Source organism: Cyprinus carpio, chromosome B19 (genome assembly GCF_018340385.1).
Source record: "Cyprinus carpio isolate SPL01 chromosome B19, ASM1834038v1, whole genome shotgun sequence".
Lineage (NCBI taxonomy): Eukaryota > Metazoa > Chordata > Actinopteri > Cypriniformes > Cyprinidae > Cyprinus > Cyprinus carpio.
The window spans coordinates 20,979,360-21,000,502 of record NC_056615.1 but is presented as its reverse complement, the minus strand read 5'-3'; the positions used below and the strand labels follow the sequence as shown (position 1 = coordinate 21,000,502).

The 21,143-nt window shown below is 36.4% G+C and overlaps 1 protein-coding gene across 1 annotated transcript; it reads right to left on the bottom strand.

Moving 5' to 3' along the window:
• Nucleotides 1–706: 706 nt before the first annotated feature.
• On the bottom strand, nt 707–20,645 carry LOC109077899 (chloride channel protein 1-like). Its single transcript, XM_042745924.1, has 23 exons — nt 20,362–20,645; nt 14,914–15,202; nt 14,699–14,830; nt 14,278–14,406; nt 13,368–13,501; nt 13,112–13,189; nt 12,875–12,953; nt 10,961–11,086; nt 10,788–10,872; nt 10,317–10,418; nt 10,099–10,183; nt 9,186–9,341; nt 8,817–8,886; nt 8,090–8,200; nt 7,663–7,876; nt 5,811–5,944; nt 5,297–5,484; nt 4,984–5,065; nt 4,723–4,808; nt 4,374–4,418; nt 4,094–4,198; nt 1,740–1,826; nt 707–1,655 (listed from the first exon to the last, which is right to left on the bottom strand). Exons 1-23 carry the CDS (start codon nt 20,410–20,412, stop codon nt 1,188–1,190), a joined length of 3,036 nt encoding a protein of 1,011 aa, XP_042601858.1. The 5' UTR covers nt 20,413–20,645; the 3' UTR covers nt 707–1,187.
• Between the last annotated feature and the right edge of the window lie 498 nt (nt 20,646–21,143).

Sequence of the window (21,143 nt, the reverse complement as noted above, 5' to 3'; positions counted from 1 at the left end):
ACACCTGAGAGAGATTTTAGAAAATGATGGATAGATGAAGGCAGGACATAAAGGGTTTCATTAAGAAAGGACAGTGCGCACACCCTGAAAAATGTATAAATGTAGAAAGGGCACAAGGAAAATATGTTCTAGGTGAAAAGAAATTTCAGATTCTGAAAAGGTCCACAATGTGCCACCTGCTGGGCATGTTTTGTTTTTAAGATATATTTGACAACTACTTCACAATGCAGTGCAAATATTCTTTGTTGGAAATTGATTTTTGATATTTTACACCCTTTAATTAAAGGTTCATATGAAATGATCCAGGTGTCTGAAGACTTCAAGTGCTTTTATGAGGTCTGAAATAATGTCTGCTGCATGTAAACCTGGTTCAACATTATCATTTATGTCAGTAATGAAAATGTTTATGTTTTGGTGCTCCAATAAAATATATATATTTTTAAAAAATCAGTAAATGTTTGAAGATTCCCCATTTATGTTTTTCTTTGTTTGTTTGTTTTTTTTACAATCCCACTGAAAAGAACTGCAGCCACACAGCAGTGTTACATTAAACTACTGAATGTCAAGAAATATTTGAAGTGTTAATGGGGAGAAAAAAAGAGCACCTATGGGAACATAAATCCAAAGGGCCAGTTGATATTTATTTACAGATTTTTTTTTTTTTTTAGAGGAAAAGGAAAAAAGGAGGAAGAGGAAGAGCAAGTGGTAGTGGAAGAGATGGCATTTATTTACAGAAATATTTAGAGGAAAGAGAAATAAACAGGGCAGGTGTGAGTAGAAAAAAAGAGGAAGAAAAAATCAAGAGGAAAAACAAGAAAGAAGAAAAGAAAATGTACAGAAAATTCTAGAGGAACAGAAATAAGAAGAGAACTCTTTATCTTATTATTTTACTTATTCCTCTAAAAATCTGTAAATTTTATTTTCCTCTTAAGTGGAAAAAAGAAAAAGAGGAAGAAATTAAAAAAGGAAAAGAAAATTATTTACAGAAATGTATGGGGGGGGTAGAGGAAAAGGAAGAAGAAAAGAGAGTAGGAGAACAAACAGAGTGTGACTCAGGAAAAGAACAGACATTTTGAAACCTTTGAAATGAGCACATGAATAAAAAAAAAAAAAACATGAAATTGTTATATAAAAATAAAAGTGAACAAAAGTACACTGTTCAGACCTTAAATAAAACTTTACTTGTTCTAAAGGGGCTCCTCGTCCTCGTTTTCTTCACCCTCCTTGTTCTCCGGGACGGGCTGTAGGGTGGACAGAGGGATGGGGGGTGGAGGAGAGGAGGGCGGTAGGGTTGGGCTGCTATCGGGACTTCCTGTCTCACTGTCACTACTTCCTGTCCCACTACTGATGCCACTAATGCTTCCAGTTGTCGTGCTACTGCTGTTCCCCACGATCACCTCTCGTTTCACGCCCTCAATCCACACCTCCATCTCCTCCTTCTCTTGCTGCACTGGGGCCGCTGGGCTCAGGGAATGGACGTGAGGGACAACGGGTGCGGACAGAGGCGAGGAGGGAGCCGTGGTGGAGCCGGGTGAGGATGGAGGGGAGGAGGCCTGAGGAGGCTTCGAAGCTTTACGAATTGTGTCACGGAAACTGGCCAGAGGGGGGCGCAAGCGTACACCACTGCGCGTGGAGCCCTCAATGGCTTTTTGGAGCTGATGCAGAAGAAGAAATAAGGGTTAGCTAATCTGGAAAAGAAGAATTAACTATCCATGATAACTGATAGATGGATGAGCTACCTCTTTCAGTGCTACGACTCCCACTAGTTTTCCAGTATTGGTTACATAGGCATGACTGAGGCCCAGCAGAGAGAACAGGGTATGAGTCTGGGGGGGGAAGTGTTTTTATTGATCTTCATCAATAACATCAAGATATAATCATCAGAATAATTTTATATCACCATGCTTAAATGAAAAATATTTGTTCCATTTACACCAGCGTTTTCCAAACTGAAGTTTGTGAGTTAATAAAAAGCTAATAATTACTCAATTAAATGTAAAATTAAAATAAATAAATAAATTAATAACTGTACTATAAAAAAAGAATCAAAATAAAACACTTGCTATAAATATACTATTTTATATATTATTTTGAATTTTATTTTTTATTTTTTATCTGTGTGCCATGTGACTATTTACAGACATCAGTGAACTGTGAAAAGGCAAAAGTGTTGTTGAATTATTGAAATATTATCTTAAAATCTCAATATTTTAGGTTAAATGGTTTTGGCTGATAAAAAAACCCCAATAAATAGGAATATATCATTAGAAGTTTGGCTGATACAATAAGCCAATAATTATTTTAAAATATTAAATAATTATATCAAATTTAACGTTTTTTAACATATTGCAAATTGCAAAAAAAAAAAAAAAAAATGAAATACTTCAACTGAAATTATTAGTTTTAAATCTACAAGTGAATTTAGGGATCACAACAATGTACATTATGAAAAATCAATATTTATTTTGAGATTTGCTAGATTACATTTAACAATGACATTTAAAGGGGTCATCACACGAGAAACCAAATTTCCCTTGATTTCTTTTGCACAGAAGTAGTCTTTGTTTGCTTTGATGTGAGCTTAGGTATTTTTGAAGTTTGATTTTGACCACAGTGTCGGACTGAGTCCCAAAATGCACTTGTAGCCAATCAGCAGTAAGGAGGCATGTCTAGCATAGAGCACATGACAGATATTTGTAGATCGACTATAGACAGAGAGAGATGGCAGATAAGAATAGAGGAAAATATCAGAGGAACAAAACATTAAAAATAAGGGTTACTATCAGGCAAGAGTTAGGACTCATGTAAATATCGGAGCAGCTTTCCAGCAGTGGAGAGAACTCAAGGAGCGGGAAGTGCTCGAATCGAATGCCGAGTTTGCATTGTTTCTTCTTGATAGGTGAGTAATGTTGATTTTGCATTGTTTCACAACTTATCTGTGCTGGCTTATGTTTGAATATGCTTGTGTCATCTTCACTTGTTTCCGCAATCGTTGTTGCCAGGGTTGCGTACATACGTGTGGGGCAGAGATTTCAAAATAGGGACGAGGTCCTGTTGGGCTATGAGCGTGTTTGTTTTGATGCTTTCAAATATCAACAGGCCCTGCTCACTGGCGTTTAGCCGCTTAACGGCTTGACACTTGATTACGCTGAATGCAGAATAAAATTTCAATCACTGCCTCTATCTTGTCTACTCTGGATACAGTATACAGATGTGCGTTTGCTTTCTGACAGTCCACGTGCTTGAGTCTGTCAATAGGACAAATGGAGTGAAAGAATGTTCACGCCTAGTGGTTAGAGAGTTTGACTCCTCACCCTAAGGTTGTGGGTTCGAGTCTCGGGCCGGCAATACCACGACTGAGGTGCCCTTGAGCAAGGCACCGAACCCCCAACTGCTCGCTGGGTGCCGCAGCATAAATGGCTGCCCACTGCTCCGGGTGTGTGTTCACGGTGTGTGTGTGTTCACTGCTGTGTGTGTGCACTTTGGATGGGTTAAATGCAGAGCACAAATTCTGAGTATGGGTCACCATACTTGGCTGTATGTCACTTCACTTCACTTCACTTCACTTTGCATTTTTACAAGTTGTTCGAACTAAAATGTGTGTTGGCACTGTGTGTACACAACCACCCTATAATGATAAAAATCCACCCAGTGTTTTTTTTTTTTTTTTTTTTTTTTTTTAATCTCTTTTAAATGATTTCCCCTTTCTCAAATTGAGCCGATCTCAGATGCCTGTCTTTGTGACATCACACAGAAAGGCCCCTCCCACGATAGTTTGATTGACAGTAGCGTTTCAGCACAGACTGGACTGATGGTTTCTCTAGAACTGATTATAGGTGAACTGAACTTATCTTTTTTTTGATTAATTGATGAGCATTGCAGCATCGACGCTGTTATTGAACTGAACTGAATCAACTTTGAACTGACTTGAGCTGAATAATGACACTTTTATCTTCTGTAGAACTGCTTTACAGAATAAATTGAATTTGTTTCATAACTGATGAAGTATGCAACATTAACTCTGTTATATTACACAGTATGTATTATATAAAGCACTATATAAGAGATATATATCAAATGACTTGACTCTCACCTTATGTAGTGATGTTCTCTCAACCAGCTGGAAGGGCGAGGGATCTATTCTGATTTGATCGATATCCAGAGGTTTGTCAATCTCTGTCTCCTCCCAGACTTTAATCTATGTGACCAAATCAAAACCACGTAAAGCTTCAACTCTGCTATGCCTTATTTTAATTTAGCAACTCTTCTGCAGAATTAAAACATCTAACAATATCCAGAACCTACATGAATACAGTTTCCTTTCATGCTTTAATATCTACCCGGAAGCTAATAACTTATAGTATTGGTAATACCTGTTCTGGTGTCATTGTGTCAGTTAAAGGTGGAGGATAAGGCTCCTAGGGTGAAAAAAAAAATGGTAAAGTAATTCTATTATACATGACATGGTGCATTTGAACCAAGTATTCAAACTCATTAACATTTTAGCAAGAGTATTTGGATATTGACACATTCTATGGAAGACTATTCACTTCCCTTTAACCGCACATGTCCTTGAAAAACACTGATGAATATTAATGCAGACCATTAGCAATACATTGGCTCTTCTCATTTTATTGACCTTACATTAAAATTTTAATACATGCTGAGAGGAATTCAGACACACAGGTTTTCACAAGAGACTTATAGACACAAACAATGTACCTGTGGCTGACCTTCTGTGTGTCGTTCTGAAGAGGATGAAAAGAAGTTACGTAAAATTCTCCTAAAAGATGGAGAAGGACCCTTATCTAGGCAAGAAGAGGAGGAGAGAGAGAAGAAAAAATGGAAAAGACGGAAGGCGGATTAGAGGATGAGTATCACTTATATTGCCTCAAGATGCGTGTTCAATAGAAGTGCTTGCCTGAGGTTTATTAAGATTTCTAAAGAGGATGGCTCAGTTATGTTTGCTGGAGAGTTTCTCACCGGGAGACGTGTGATTGGTGGATGGTTCTGAAGGTTTGGGTGGAGGCACTGGACCGTTTCTTTCCTCTTGAACTGGTATCGTCTAAAGATTTCACAGAGAACAGTAAGTACAAACTGTCATTTTGAAAAGGCATACAAAAGCAAAAATTCAGGAAAAAATATTATTATTATATGTATTATGTAATGTAATTTTATTATTATTTATTACATTATATTTTCTGAGCAAAGCAGTTTCCTGTTGTGTTTTGATGGGTGAATGGGTGAATGGACGCACAATAGATAGATAGATAGATAGATAGATAGATAGATAGACCTTATCATCTTCATTCTCCTCTTCTTCCTCATCAACAAAGGCAAAGGATTCCCAGCTGATTCTGGCACAAGGCACTTGACCTTGTGAGCTCTGTCCTTGTGTTAGGATTCGCCTCTCTGCTGACAGCCACCAATCACAGAGGGCGAGAAGCTCAGACCTCTCAATGCTGCCCAATAGAATCATAGATTCTGTTGAAGGTGAAGTGAGTTCAGAAGCCAGTTACATATGAGTATTAAAATGCTTTCTGACACTAGGGCTCTGTTCCAAAACCTGTACTGTAGAGATAGGCCTTATGCAGGACCTGACTGATTTGAAATTCTACAAAGTAGCAACTTCATGTTGCTAAGCATACGACATGAGGTTGAACGCTTGTTAGGTTTTTAAACAGAGCTTTAGGAGAGAAACAAAATATAAATTCATAGCTCACCTTGGTAGACTGCATGCAGCTAGAAAAATGCCATAAAGGGAAATGTATAGACTCAAGAAATTGTCTAGACAGCCTGCGTGTCATTACCTTTTGAGTCGACCAGCGGGAAGGTTTTTAAAGAGGTCGAGTCCAGCAAATGCAGTACTTCTCTGTATGTAGAGTGGGAACATAAAAACTTCACTTTCCTCACCATGATGTCCTCCACGAAGATATTATACTGGCTGCAGGAAAACAGAAACTGTGCGGTAATGCCACAGGCTAAAGGCTGGTTGACAGAGCTTAAAGAGGTCAATAATTACTAGACCGGTGCTCTATGGTCTCTTCTAATCGTACAAGAGAAGTACAATTCTTAATCCAAATAATAAAATGCACTTACGATATATAAAAGTGCATAGTTAGAACATTAAAATAAATATGCTTTTAAAAGGAAGCAGAAAATGGCACATTTCATCAAACTTATTGGCTGCTTTGGTAATACGAGTAACATAATGACATATACCACATTAGGCCCAGTAATAACAGTGATAATCCTTAGCAAACCTCAAAAAGAACATTATTTTTCATACTGTACCAGTGTTATTTTAGTATCATTAAGATAGAATTATAGTTTTTATTAATATTTTGAATTAGATTTTATTTTTACATTTTCTGCATGCTAATGCAGAATGTTCAAGTTTAAGTAATTTTGGTTACATGTTTTTGTCAGTTTTATTGTTTTTAAATGTCTATATAATTTTTTCTATTTTTATTTCAGTTTTAGTCATTTTAGTACATCAAGATAAATTAAAAGACCTCAGAAACTAGCTGACATCTCACTAGTTAACATTTATTTTAAGTAATCCCATTATGTTTTACCATTATGTTATAACTCTACACTGTACATTATAATGCTATATTGATGTCTAAATTAACTTACAGCATTCAAAGTTATATATATATATATATTTTGGATTTAATTTCCTTTTTTAAATTTAAATTTTTTTTTCATGACTTAAAATGGCTTAAATATAACTCTACACCCTTACCTCTTTTAGCATACAGTATGTAGACCAATGAATATGCAAATCAGTCCCTGCCTCCACTCAATATGCCTGCTCCACTTTCACTCACTTTCAAACGCTACAGAACGACAAATGGCAATACTGGATTTAATTCAGCCGTTCATGTTTGAACCAGAAACTGATTCAGACGAAGGAGAGGAGGAGTGAATTATACAGGGTTGTCTAAAAGTCCATGTATCAGAATGCTAATGAATTTTATGTATTGCTCTAGATAATGGTAATTGATATAGTTAGCTTTTGGCTTGACTATGTTATCATACAGCTAATGTTACACAAAACACGGTTTTATTTGCCATTATTTAGCTAATAATATGAAAAGCTCCACCCCGCAGGATTGGTTTTGTGACTGTAGGAAACGGGCTGTTTCAAATCCAATTTTTGAGACCGTCTTTGGGACACTGCAGTTTTAAGGAGAAAATGCTCAGCAATGATGTTGTCTGATGAATTTCCACATGATTTGTCTTTAAGCATATTGACAAACCCCTGAAGGACATGTAAAGAGGGGTCTATTCTGGCTAATTTTGGTAACATGTTTGGTTACCACTTGATGTCCCATGTAAACTCTGGGACCTGAAGCAGAACCACTGCTAAAGACCACAAAAGGCTAGATTAAGACGCAGAGCACATCCTTGATGAAGAAGTAATGAAAAGCCCTAATCTAATGCATGTGGAGCGGCTCAGTGTTAGCTGGAAGGGTGCCAAAGCTTCATGTTGCTCCCCCTCGTTGACAAGTGTATTTACTAATAGTTCCCGCTGCTAATGAATCACAAGGACTGAAGACTTGAGGTGCTGTCTGCATGCGAGGGTGAGGGTAACTGGCTGCGCTGTGAGACAAGCACATACCACGGCGAGCCACGGTGTTTGTGATGTCTGCACACCTTATATGGCCGAAGCCTAGCTCGGGGAGATAGGGCAGCTTCTTGACCTGGATGATGGAGTCATACAGTGACGGTTGCAGGCCCTGAGCTACCATGTTGGCCAGGATGACGGCCACCATCATGGGAAGGATGTGAGAGATCTGACCGGTCAGCTCGAAGCAGATCACCGCGGTGGAAACGGTGTGAGTGACGGCCCCCGTCAGCGCCGCCGCACCTTTGGGAGAGGGATAGAACAATTGAGTAACAGGACGGAAAGATGGAGTCATGACAGGAGTGACATAATGAACGGAGAGCGTATGGACACATGCAATGGAAGATCAGAGATTAAGAGAAGAAAGGATAGGAATAGGAAGTGACATCATAAGCACAGTATGAGAACACATTAGGTAAGAGTGGTGAATCGGAAGAGGAGGAAAGGATGACTGACCAATGACAGCGTACCCTCCAGGGATGATGCGGTACAGTATTCCATCAAACAGGATACCGTGAGGAAAGAGAGTAGCCATGATCTCACCCACTAAGCGACCGAATGCGGCACCTATAAGACATTGCAGTGGATAAAATAAAATAAAATAAAATAAAATAAAATAAAATAAAATAAAATTAAATAAAATTAAATAAAATTAAATAAAATTAAATTAAATAAAATTAAGAGTTTCTATGAAAGTAAAAAAAATTAAAGTAAAAAAAAATTCTATGAGTGTAATAAGTGCATTTACATATTTACCCTGAGATCTGAAAGTCTGGGACAGCTAGCGAAAATTATTGCATTAAAAAAAAAAATAGTCTAATAAGTGAATTTAAATATTTAGAGTGAGATACAAAAGTCTGAAACTACTACTGAAAATGATTGCATTTTTTTCTAATTACAATAAATAAAAAATTGAATTAAATTAAATTATTTCTTTTACCAAAAAAATACTTATTTGATTAGTGTCCTGAAATTGTGCAAAAACATAAACATTTATTTGTTCAAAATTCTTCAAATCAATAAATTATTTTTATACGTTTTATAAATTTGAAATAGATCTCAAATCCCAGCATGACAACATGGTTTCTTTTGGATCCGATTGTATGTTAAAGGGATCCTTAAATAAATGAGAAAATATCCGTAAATAGCAGCCACTAATAAATGAATAATACCAGTGACCTACCCAATACAAAGACAGGCATGAAAGCTCCAGACGGGATGGGCATCGTGGTGGAAACTGCAGACATCCAGAACTGTGAGATGAATAATAATGTTTTCACACGATTGCCTTAATTCTAAAATCTCAAAGACTGCTGTCAGCACAACCTGTCCGAGCCTAACTCAAAAGAAAAATCACTGCTTCAGCAAGCTTCAAACATGACAGATGGAGAGAAATAATGACTGTGGAACAAGCAGGTTTTATTGAAGCCATCTAGACAACTATACATGATAACTAAAGCCAGTGTCAGTGCATGGTACTTTCATAGTGTTTAAAGAGAACATTACTTAATTGATAGAGAACAATGTGAACAAAATATCACAAAGGACCAACCTTCATGATAAAGAAGAGAATAAGAATGACAAAGATGCTGACATCAGGGTGAAACCACACAGCAGAGCGACCGAGACCAGGAGGAAGGGAGGAACCCCATATTTTAGTCCAGGTGAAGTTATCAAACAGAGAGTTGATGCACTCCCTGGGCATCAGCTGCGGAATAACACAGTCAAATTCACATTTAAACCCAATCAAATAAAATATTTCAAAGATTCATCCATTATTTTAAGATTGTCTGAATGACAGACAGACCATAAACATTAAAGCAGTGGTTCTCAACCTTTGTGACTCAAATTCCCACCATTCTACACAAAAATATCTGCTGTAATGACATCATTTTGTTTTTAAAACTTATTTTAATCAGTGAACACTCCTAGTTTGTACATTAAATTTCCAGATTGCAATGTTCTTCCAGGTTCCTACTCTTCTAAATCAAAAAATGTTGTTGATTTACTGAAGATGAGGATTTACAAAAGTATTTGTACTCACAATTTATACCTGATAAAATATTAGAGCTTGGCATAATTAGAAACAAACATTTATTGATATATAATATATTCTATATAATAAAAAAGTTTTGACTAGGTTTATAAATCATAATTTTAAAATAAGTCTTTCTTACATATTCATGTTTTCCAAGACTGTGAGAATCCTGGTTCTTCAAATACCAAAAACTAAAATAAGAAATATCTTAATTTTTAGTAGTTTTAGCTTATTTGTATGCTTTTTTTGTCTTATTTAAAATCATCCTGGGGCCCTTTTTGGAAGTTTGCTAAGGTCCCCTAATAGGCTCTGGACCCCTGGTTGAGAACCTCTGCATTAGAAGAGGATCCTAAATAGCTGATATAATTTTTTAGTTATAAAAATTAACAAAATTGTAGCATCAGTTATTAAATATTTCTAATCTGACCTCTCCAGCCATGAACTGCCCAAAGCCTGGAGGGAATGTCAGTGTCGTAACCACTAAGGTCACAACAGCAGGGAAAATCAGTCGGCTGAGGAGGAAAATAATAATTTGAAAGATTGTTATTACAGCAAAATAACTCTCAGGAGAAAACTGCATACTCCTATAATAATGCTAAAGGTAATATATTGTCTGTTATCATTTGCGGCGTTAATTTCTCTTACTGTTTTGTAAGGAATCGTGTGAGAATGTTCGGTCTTCTCATGAACAGGACAACTTGGCGGTTCAGGTAAACGAAGAAAGCTCCCAGGAACCCACAAGAGATCCTGTGGAGAGAAAGCAAATCAAAGACAAAAACATCAGATTATTCCAGTGATTCAAACACAAAAATCACATTTACAGTTTTATAATAAGACAAGAAGATTGCTGTGCTCTTTGGCTGCATTGTTTCTGATCAATGTAAGCACCATTATTATGCAATATAATACAATAACTTCATCCAAATGTGTTAGTGAAACATGACCTTCCAACAAATCAAATATACTGCCACCATCTGGTCACTTTGGTTAAGTTAAAGTGCTGTGTGCTCAGGTATGCGAGTGTGTCAAGGGTTACAGTATGGCACACACACACACACACAGCTTCAGGATTATGCCCTCACCACGAACGGCACGCTCTCGCCCCCGCGCTCTCACCCAATAATGGCGAATGCCGGGAGCTCCTGCAGGTCGAAAGGAAAATCCATACGGAAGTTGGTACGGAAGAGAGCAGTGATGGTAACTGAAACATGGGGAAAAAAATGCATTTTAGACGAATGGTAGTGTATGTGCCATCTGACTTCATTCACGAATATGACTTAGTATCTCACCTGCATCCTTATTGAACACAGACAGCACTCTGAAAATAAAAGCACTGAAAGTGGCAGCAAAGTAGCCCCTCCAGTAGTTTCTCACAGCAAAATAGGTTGATGTCACTTCAATGCTGAATAAAACACCTGGATGAACCAAAGGAACATTTCAAACTTTCTTAATCTATCAAATATGATGATAAAAATGTGAAATATACTTGTGAATTGTGAAATTATTTAAAATAAATGTTTACTATTTTAATATACTTGAGAATGTATAGAATTCCTGTGATGGCAAAGCAGAATTTATTCCAGTCTTCTGTGTCACATGATGCTTCAGAAATCACTCTAAATATGCTGATTTGGTGCTCAAGTAACATTTCTCAAAATGATCAATGTTGAAAAACAGTTGTTCTGCTTAATATTTTTTGTGGAAATCATCATACATTTATTAAATTGAATGCATCCTTGAAGAATAAAATTATTACAAAAAAATCTGCCTCCAAATTTTATGTGGTAGTGTGTATATCTTATTTATTTATTTATTATTAATACTATTTACACAATTCACACTATGGATGAAAAAACTTCTACGTCCATCTCAGATATTTCTCTGATTTTTTTTGTCAGATTTATAACAAACAAAGTTTAATTTTTTTTTCTTTTTTTTTTTATACATTTTACTGGCAAATAATCATACATACTGCTTAAAGGGATACTCCACCCCAAAATGAAAATTTTGTCATTAATCACTTACCCCCATGTCGTTCCAAACCCGTAAAAGCTTCTTTCGTCTTCAGAACACAATTTAAGATATTTTGGATGAAAACAGGGAGGCTTGTGACTGTCCAATAGACTGCCAAGTAACTTACACTGTCAAGGTCCAGAAAAGTATGAAAAGCTTTGTCAGAATACTCCATTTGCCATCAGTGGTTCTGAAGCGAAGACAATACTTTTTGAACACAAATAAAACAAAAATAATGACTTTATTCAACAATTTGTCTCCTCTGTGTCACTCCACATCAGCATAGTGCCATTTTGGTGAATCTGAGCAGTATGCAGGCAGCGTCTACTATACTGTGTCAGCTGCACCACAAGGATACATTTTCTACATATATTTACACTTTGATTTGAAAGAAAACAGTGCATCCTTGTGGCGCAGCTGACACGGAAGAGCGTACGCTGATCTACGCTGAGCTATGTTGATGTGGAGTGACACAGAGGAGACAAATTGTTGAATAAAGTCATTATTTTTGTTTTATTCGTGTATAAAAAGTATTCTTGTCGCTTCATAACGTTAAGGTTGAATCACTGATGGCAGATGGACTATTCTGACGATGCTTTACATACTTTTCTGGACCTTGACAGTGTAACTTACTTGGCAGTCTATGGGACAGTCACAGGCCTCCCGATTTTCATCCAAAATATCTTAAATTGTGTTCCAAAGACGAACAAAGCTGTTACGGATTTGGAATGACATGGGGGTAAGTGATTAATAACAAAAAAAAAAAAAAATTATATATATATACATATATATATATATATATATATATTGGGGTGGAGTATCCCTTTAAGATTCAGAATAAAAAACAATTATTTGAAATATAAATCTTTTTAAAAATGTAAAAGTTTTAACTGTTACAGTACATTCAAATAAATTTTAACGCATTTAAGTATTAATTTCTTAAAATAAATAAATAAGAATTGCCCCAAAACTTTTCAATTGTAGTACAGTACTTATTATTATTATTATTATTATTATTATTATTATTTTACCCAAACTGTTTATTCTTGCTTTAAGCAAAAACCTGACTACATACTACATTTTTGTCAGATTTATAACTTCCGTTAGACACTTTACTGAAAAACAAACATTAATCCTTTCAAGAAAGAATTGAAAAATCAAGGAAAATGGCATTTCTGCACACACTTTACCTCCAAGAGGTGTTCCAAAACAGCATCCAACCCCCACAGCACAGCCCACTGTGAGGATGTCTGTATAACAGTATGGGCTCTACTGACACAGAAGCAGACAAAAAGAGTCAAGCAGACACAGTTGAGGGTACAACAACAAAAAAGCTGTCCTGCTCCTGGATGATAAACGAGCATTCAGCATTTTATGAATGAAGATGCCAAATGTGCATTGCAGGATCTCCATGCACTGCTGCTTACCTGATAGACTCCAGAGAAGAAAGACATAAACCTGCTTAGCACAGCTGCACAGATACTGGCTATGTGAACAAAGGGACCCTAATGCATAAAAAATAGCACAGTTTAAAGGTTGGCATCAGATGGGGCTGAGGCCAGTTTAGGTGACCTTAACTGGCACTTGTACTCACCAAATCAAAGTGCATTTTGTATCATGTAAAATAGAAAATTGAGGCCCCTGTGTATGTTATATGAGACTGCAAAATCAAATGTGTCTCACCTCTTTGCCAACCGGCATACCGCTGCCCAGACCAGCAGTGAGTCCCACCACCTTCGCAATAAATGCCTTGAGTGTCAAATACTCCTTCAGAACAACACCTCGGAGTATGGTTTTCAGCTCTGGGATACCAGATCCTGAGGGGAAATAAGAATCAGAGGAGGAAAGAAAAGAGACAAAACAATCAAATGGCTTTGAAAAAGAAGGAATGATAAAGGTCTGTAAATCAACTGATCAGATGTGACATTGTACTGAACCAAAATAATTTTAAAATGTCAGTTTTATAGGATAAAATAAAAGAATAGCTTCCTGCAACCTGCATAATTACCACAGGTTGGCAATAAATGGGCTGAATAGCAGATAAACCAGCAGGTGGCGTTGTTGAGTAGTAAACAGTGAGCAGAAGTTACAGTAGTTAAAGAAAATACTATTTTTATGCGACTGATATACTGTATATTAACTACGAGTGGAACACAGAATACAGAAGGTGTACTTTTAAGAGACAAACAATTGAGACACCTCAATAAAAAAAAAGAGAGATTATATAAATAGGCATGGTCCAAAATTAACTCACCAAGCATTTAATAATAGTAAAGAACTGAGTTCGGCTTTCAAACACAGCCAGAAAATAGCTAAATGATCCCTTTTTCATAGGGACAACGCTATATCTTTAATGAAAGTGTGCAAAATGTATTCTAACGAGCAACAAAAAACAGATTCTCAATTCATTTCTAGAAGGTGAGGCGAAGCAAAAGATAAATGATCCGCAAAAAATAAATAAGTAAAAAAAAATTATATATATATATATATATATATATATATATATATATATATATATATAGGATATTAGGCAAAGAAAAAGTAAATAAGTAAATAAAAGTAAAGAAGCTAATGAAAGAATGAAGCTACACACCAATGGCCTGAGGAGCCACCAGGTGGCAGAAGAGGGAGGCAAACAGGATGAGCACCATGGGATAGAAGACCCAGACCAGGTACTGCAGCGGGATATTTCCCCTCAGCTCCCCATAAAACCACTTATAGGCTGAGAGACACGGAGAAGGACAGAAGTGTTGGAGCACACGAGGTAGAGAAAGAGAAAGACAGCAAAGAAGACAAAAACAAGCAGTATGTAGAAGTTTTGGGAAAAACATGGAAAAGAGACAAAAGAATAGGACATATAACACTAGGCAAAGTAGAAGAGGGATTTTCAAATGTTTTGATACATGGACCCCCATGTCCCATGTCATACTAACTAAATACAACATATATGCAAAATTAACCAACAGAAGAATAAGTAAAAGGACAAGCAGATGGTATTCTGGGGAGAGAAGTACCTTGTAGACTCTTGGCACTAGCATAGTCCATGGTCCAGCTAACTAATGCCATGGTAATACCCAACAACACCAGAAAGATCCAGTCTTCTCCCAATTTCGAGACAAGGAACTTCTGTACTCGAGCCACACAGTCTGGGAAAACATTACAATCCCTATCAGATTCCAAACTTCACATTTATTTCCTACTGGCTTTTGCAAGGCTCATTGTTATTGACCTCTGCACTTGGAGTAGGATCGGCGTTTCTTGAAGGAGGACGTGTGGCCCTGCTCCTCCTCCTCCTCCTGTCTGTCATGAATGCTGCCTATGTCCGGCTCCACATGCTGGCGGCTGTGATGGCGGCTGTGATGGCGGCTTCGGCTGTGACTGCGCCCATGGTGATTGTAATGGTGGTGCCCATGGTGGTGATGTCCATGTCCATGTTTTTTCCGCTGTCTCTCCATCAGAAGGCGGGTGGCCTCTCTCCTCTGGGACCCACCAGGGTGCTCCCTGTACTCTCCATATAGCTGAGCAAAGAAGAAAATCACAGTTTTTTGTTACCCAAGAGATCAGATAAATAGCTGAAACATTTCTCTGAAGCAACTTACAGGTACAATCCCCATGGAACATCTTTTAAAATAACTAAACTTAATATTAATAACCAAATATTATAATAGTTAACTAAAAAAATAATGTTACATATTCACAATATATAAAAAAAAAACTATAGTATTTAATGATACTAAAATAACTTATGATCTTGTGCAGATATGCAAGACACATGCTCTTATACTTTCAAATTTGTCAGAATGAAGTCCATTTGAAAATAATTTGTACATTTTATGAAAATATCTAAAACTGAATAGTCACATTTGTTGCAATAAGATACCAAAAAACCTTTCTAGATGCATTACTTTGGAATATTACAACAGTATTTCAGGAGGTCAAAAGTCAGTAAAAGTTGAAGTATTGTTTCATCCAGATGAGTAGAATAAATGCTTTCCTTTGGTATACTAATTTTATTATTACTACTATTATTAGTATTGTTATGACTATTGTTATTTTATTATATTTTACATTTATTTTATTAGTCATAATATTTTAGAATGTATTTTTATTATTCATTAACATTCAAGAAGTCATTGTTTTCTGCTGTCATTAGTTCTTCAGATTAACCGTTTTAAAATACAAGGAATTTTACTCATTCTGTTTGATCGAATATTCAAAAAAAGTGATTTTGATATCACTTTTAATATTCCTCACTGGTGTGATCACAAAATAAATTGTTACAGAAATGTCTCCAAAAAAAAAAGGAAAAAAAAAATAGAAAAAAGAGGTGACAGAAGAGAGGGAGTCCAAAAATAGAAGAAAATCTTCTCGACATGCTTCGAGTAAGACCACCGGCGGAAGAGCAGTAGTCTACATTTAGATTTATAACCATCCGGATGAGACCCAGACATCTGGAAAATACATTCCCTGTGTCTTCACTCCCACACACCCACCCCCCAGTAGCTTGACCTGAAACAAAAAGCGTTTTTTTCTTACATGTATTAAATGAGATAGATGTTTCATTTAAATCTGCAAATTACTCTGTAAACAATTTGTCAAATTTCCTAATGATAGGGAGAGTAAATGGGATCGGGACATGATGTACTGTAGGCCTACCCTGTGTGTCTGCGAGCATAACCATAGTGTCATGACTCATTTATTTACAAGCATTTAACCTCCTGTTAAGAATATGAAACAACCTTTATTCATTGCATCAGAGTGATCAACTACAACTTGTTGACTTGTAGACTTGTAGACTTACAGATACTATTTTTTAGTATGGAAATAAAGATGTGAAAAGGTAAATGTGGATCTGACAGAAGCGTTCAGGTTAAGAAATGTTTTGACAAATGTGATGCTTCATACAAAGAAATTTTAGCACAACAGAATCTTTTTTTTTTTGCTGACAGCAGCAAATGCAGTTTTTCCACATGCTAAATATTATACTGTTGATGAAGGAATCTCATTTTAGAAATGTAAAGAAGTAAACAATGAAAATGACTGTAGATGCAGAGGGGTTCAGTCATTTTACTTGAGACTAACATGATCAAATATTTTTCATGTTTGTGGTGATTTTTACCTGGTCTCATGGCATAAATGTACCTGGGTGCACTTTTTAGCGAGACTCAAAATACGTACCAATAAGAACATATCACTGCAGTTTCCAAAATAAATGAACACTAGAGGCAGTAAAACTCTGACACCTTTTATTCCATTTCACACAAATTTACAGTTTCGATCAATAAAGCGTAATTTTCGCACAATTACTTGAAGAATATTAGCATTAACTTCTAGCGACAGTCCACGGATATTTGAATTCTGAACCGCTGCAATATGTACCAGAAGCAACATAATAAATACACAGCAATACGTACCCATTTCAACGTAATAAAAGCGTGCCAGGGTTCACAAATTGAACCAGTGTTTTAGCGCCACTCAGTAGACATTTCTCTTTAAAACGTCAGCGAAACGTGCAGTAAGGTATGTAAAAACGGTGTTGCACAAAAAGTGCACAGAGGTACGTATTTTTATGAGACCAGGTTGGGTGATTTTCATGTTTGATAAGCCTAAATAAGGTGAAAATTGTCTTTTTATGATGAACCACTATTAATGTATCATTTTGTAAATATTATATGGGCAACACATTAATACATAACGATTAAATGTAAAAGAAAATTAAACAAACAAATAACCTTATAAATTTGCTTTGCATTAAACTGTCTATTTCAAATTAATGCTGGTCTTTTTATTCATACTTTTACATTTTTACAAAAAAATCTGTTTCGAATAACAGCTGGTCTTTTTATTCATCAAAGAATCCCGTATCATGGTTTCCTCAAAAATATTAAGCAGCACAACTGTTTTTAACATTGATAATCTCAGTTTTGCATAGAAAATTAAAAAGTTTGTAATACATACTGCATTAATTTAATCAAATATGCAGTAAAACAGTAATATTGTAAAGTGATATTATAATTTTTTATTGTTTTTTATTTTAATATATTACATTTTTCTCTTTTAATATGCTATATTTTGTACTTAAGAAACATTTCTCATATGAACTATTATGGTATACACAGCTATACTTATAGCTTACTTAAAACCATTTTTCTTTGGTTTAGGCATTATTTTACAGCAAATATTAAACGTTTATCTATATGTGTTACTATTTGCAGTTTTATTGCATTTAGGCGCTCACTTTCACCTTTGGAATGGGCCCATGTAGATGATAGGTTTATCATGTATCTCTCTTCCTCATAACACATCTCTCTCTCATTCCATGCGTCTATCCAGTTACTTTCACCCGTTCCCACAGTACATGTAATCCCTTGCTTTCTCCATATTTCACCCCCTCCTCTCTTCTCATCTCGTACCAGTCTGCTCCTACATCTATGGTCTTCTACAACCCCCGCAGACCCCCTCCATCCGCCATAGATTGGAACTACCCCCTTTCTACCCAGGGCCTGTAATACTAGCCGCTAGGCTAATAATATCTTCGGTGTGACCCAATGTTTACAGCCACACTTCCCCACACACCTCTGTGTGGATCTTTCTATCGTCTAATTTGTTCATCTGTCTTTCAAGGACTCCCAAGGAAAGTTGGAAACCTATAATCAGGTGACACTGTCATGCTAACTAGCACTAGAAAGCTAACTGAGGCAAAGAGTACAGTTCACACATGCATGTATGTTGAGAACAACCAAAGATTTTGTCATTTTAATATAAAATACTAAGAGCACATCTACAAATAAGTAAATCTGATCAGAAAATGCTAATGTGCTCAAGCTAAAGCGGGGTGGAAAGAGTTTTTGATGGTATGCTGCTGTGCTTTAGGTCATGCTGATGGCTGTATAGGAAGGCTATCGAGGCAATTGTCATGTGATGTTATGTAAAGTCATGTGTAATTCTGTTGAAGGGCTTCTAAAATAGATGTTCTTCCCATGCTGGGATGACCACACTTGTCAACATATACCAATATGCCTGGCCCTTCTGTCGAGGCTCTTTCATTTGGTAACATTGTACACTTCGTATAAAGTAGAAGTAAAGTAAAAAAATAAATAAAAATAAATAAATACATAAATAACTAAAATTATTGACCTCATATGTGAATCACACAGTGTTGTTAGTGTTAACTAAATCTATAACTATTAAAAATAGATTTTTGGTAACTTAAAAAAGCTGAAATAAAATAAGGGAATTACTAAAACGTAAATATGAGACAAATAGCTGAGATTCAGGTTGACAACAAAAATGCAACCAATATCATCACAAAAACTCTGAAATAACTTAACCACTGTAAAGTAAACCTAAAGCTAAAGCCCTGTTTGCAACAAAAATTGCTAAGAAACAGCTTGAGGTTGCCAAGTTTTTGATGTTTGCCAGTTGTTGGTTACTAGAAGCCATGACTGATAAAACTCTACAATACCACTGTTATCGCTGCATGGAATCTTTGCTCATTGTCATAAAGCTAAACTCCTACAAATCAAGACATCAAATAAAAATCAATTTCTTAAATGCCTTTTAGTTGTTTTCTTGCGGCAAATCACTGGAAGATTGAGGTATTCTGTAGGTGACCCATAACCAAAAATATGCTTGATCAAACATTTACACATTTACAATCAATGTTACATACTGTTCAATTAATCACAGTGACAAGACTGGCAAAAGATGACCTCAACTGATGATATAAAAAAGCAATACTACACTGTATATAGTACACTCTAACCAGGATGTATCATCGCCATTTCAAACACTCAAACGATCAACCTCATTCATCTCCCCTTCAGTCAAAGCAGCAATCACAGCAGACAGTCAATCACACGAGATGTTCTGGAGCTCAAGGGACATAAAGATCATAATAATATTTCACAATATTACTGTTTTGTTGAGCAAAAGGGTCTTCCTTCAAAAACCATAAAAAAATATACTGACCCCAAACTTAGTAATGTATGAAATTTGGGTGACAATGTATATTTAGGTGATTCTTCAGTTAGTCTTTTGATTTTGAATGTTAGAAAATGAATCTTCTATGTGTTTTATACTGCATGTTAAAAAAGATTTCATCATAGTTTTTGTCAACTTTTTAAAAAAAAGTTGTTAGAAAAAGTGCAAAATACACTTTCTCTTATTTGCACAGTATTTAAAAGTCAAGCTCAAAACAGAAATTAAGAAAAGGTGATTTAAAAATACTTTAATTATATTTATTAAATTATGATTAATCTCTACTTGATTTTGAATGAACACATTTTTTGCATAGCCAAACTGGGTATGGTCAGACTGGGCTTATTCTCTTAAAAAAGTTGCACTGCAAACTTACAATAATAGTACAGTCCTATTCAGGAGCCTATACATACATAACGGAGAGATGGAATAAAAGGGAGAGAAAATGACAGGAGGAAATGATTAACTCCTGTTGCACTTTCCCGCGAGTTCTGCAGCCCAGCGCTCAACACGGTGACTCAGTCAGTACAAATATACACATCATGCAAAGATTGTGCAACATCTTTTAGCCCATACGATTTCAAACGACAGAAGAACAGCAATTCACAACAGATTTAAGAGTAACCAGACAGAAAGAAGAGCAGAAGAAAGGGCGAGGGAGATAGAGAGAGAGAGCAGGAGAGAGACAGGGACTGACCACGGTCTGCTGATATCTCAGAGCCTTCCTTTGCGACGCATCTGCGGCCATTGACACACTGTCACTGACCCAAAAATAAACTGCCTGTCTGTCTTAGCATTCCCACCCTGGGGTGGCACAGACTGAGGGAGAGAGGGCACATGCAAGTTCTCTCACTCAAGCTCTCTTTCCTGGCTTTACGCTAGCACAGCCATCTCTCTCACACACCTTTTCTTGTGGTGCAACACAGCAGTCCAGTTGCCTGACTAAGCTGTGTGTGTGCGCGTTTATGTGGATGTGCCTGTGACACATACATGTGTTTATGCATGTGTGTGAGAGTTACAAAGAGAGCGTAGATGCCAAACTAAACCCATCTGGCCCTTCATTAGCGGGGCTGGTTTATTTAATAGTGTGCAATCCTGTTGCCCCTGGCAACAAGCTAAGACTTTGATCACCTGTTCATTTGGAAAGGGGCACAGTGAGGGTTTGAGCAGCCGAGGGAACTCCCCGTCCTCCATGAAACATGATGAGGGCAGCACAGGGAGGACCAAATTGGCCAGTGCCATCTCTGATTCGCCCTTTTCATCAGCGATGACCAACAGAATGTTAAACAATACACTTAATGACACACTGAGACAGTTTAAGCGTTATATAAACACATTCTGGATAAGAATGGAAAAAAAAAGTAGGATAAGCATTACATCATTTGCTCATGAATAGATCCTCCGCAGTGAATGGGTGCCATCAGAATGAGAGTCCAAACAGCTCATAAAAACATCACAATAATCCACAGGTTAGTTCAA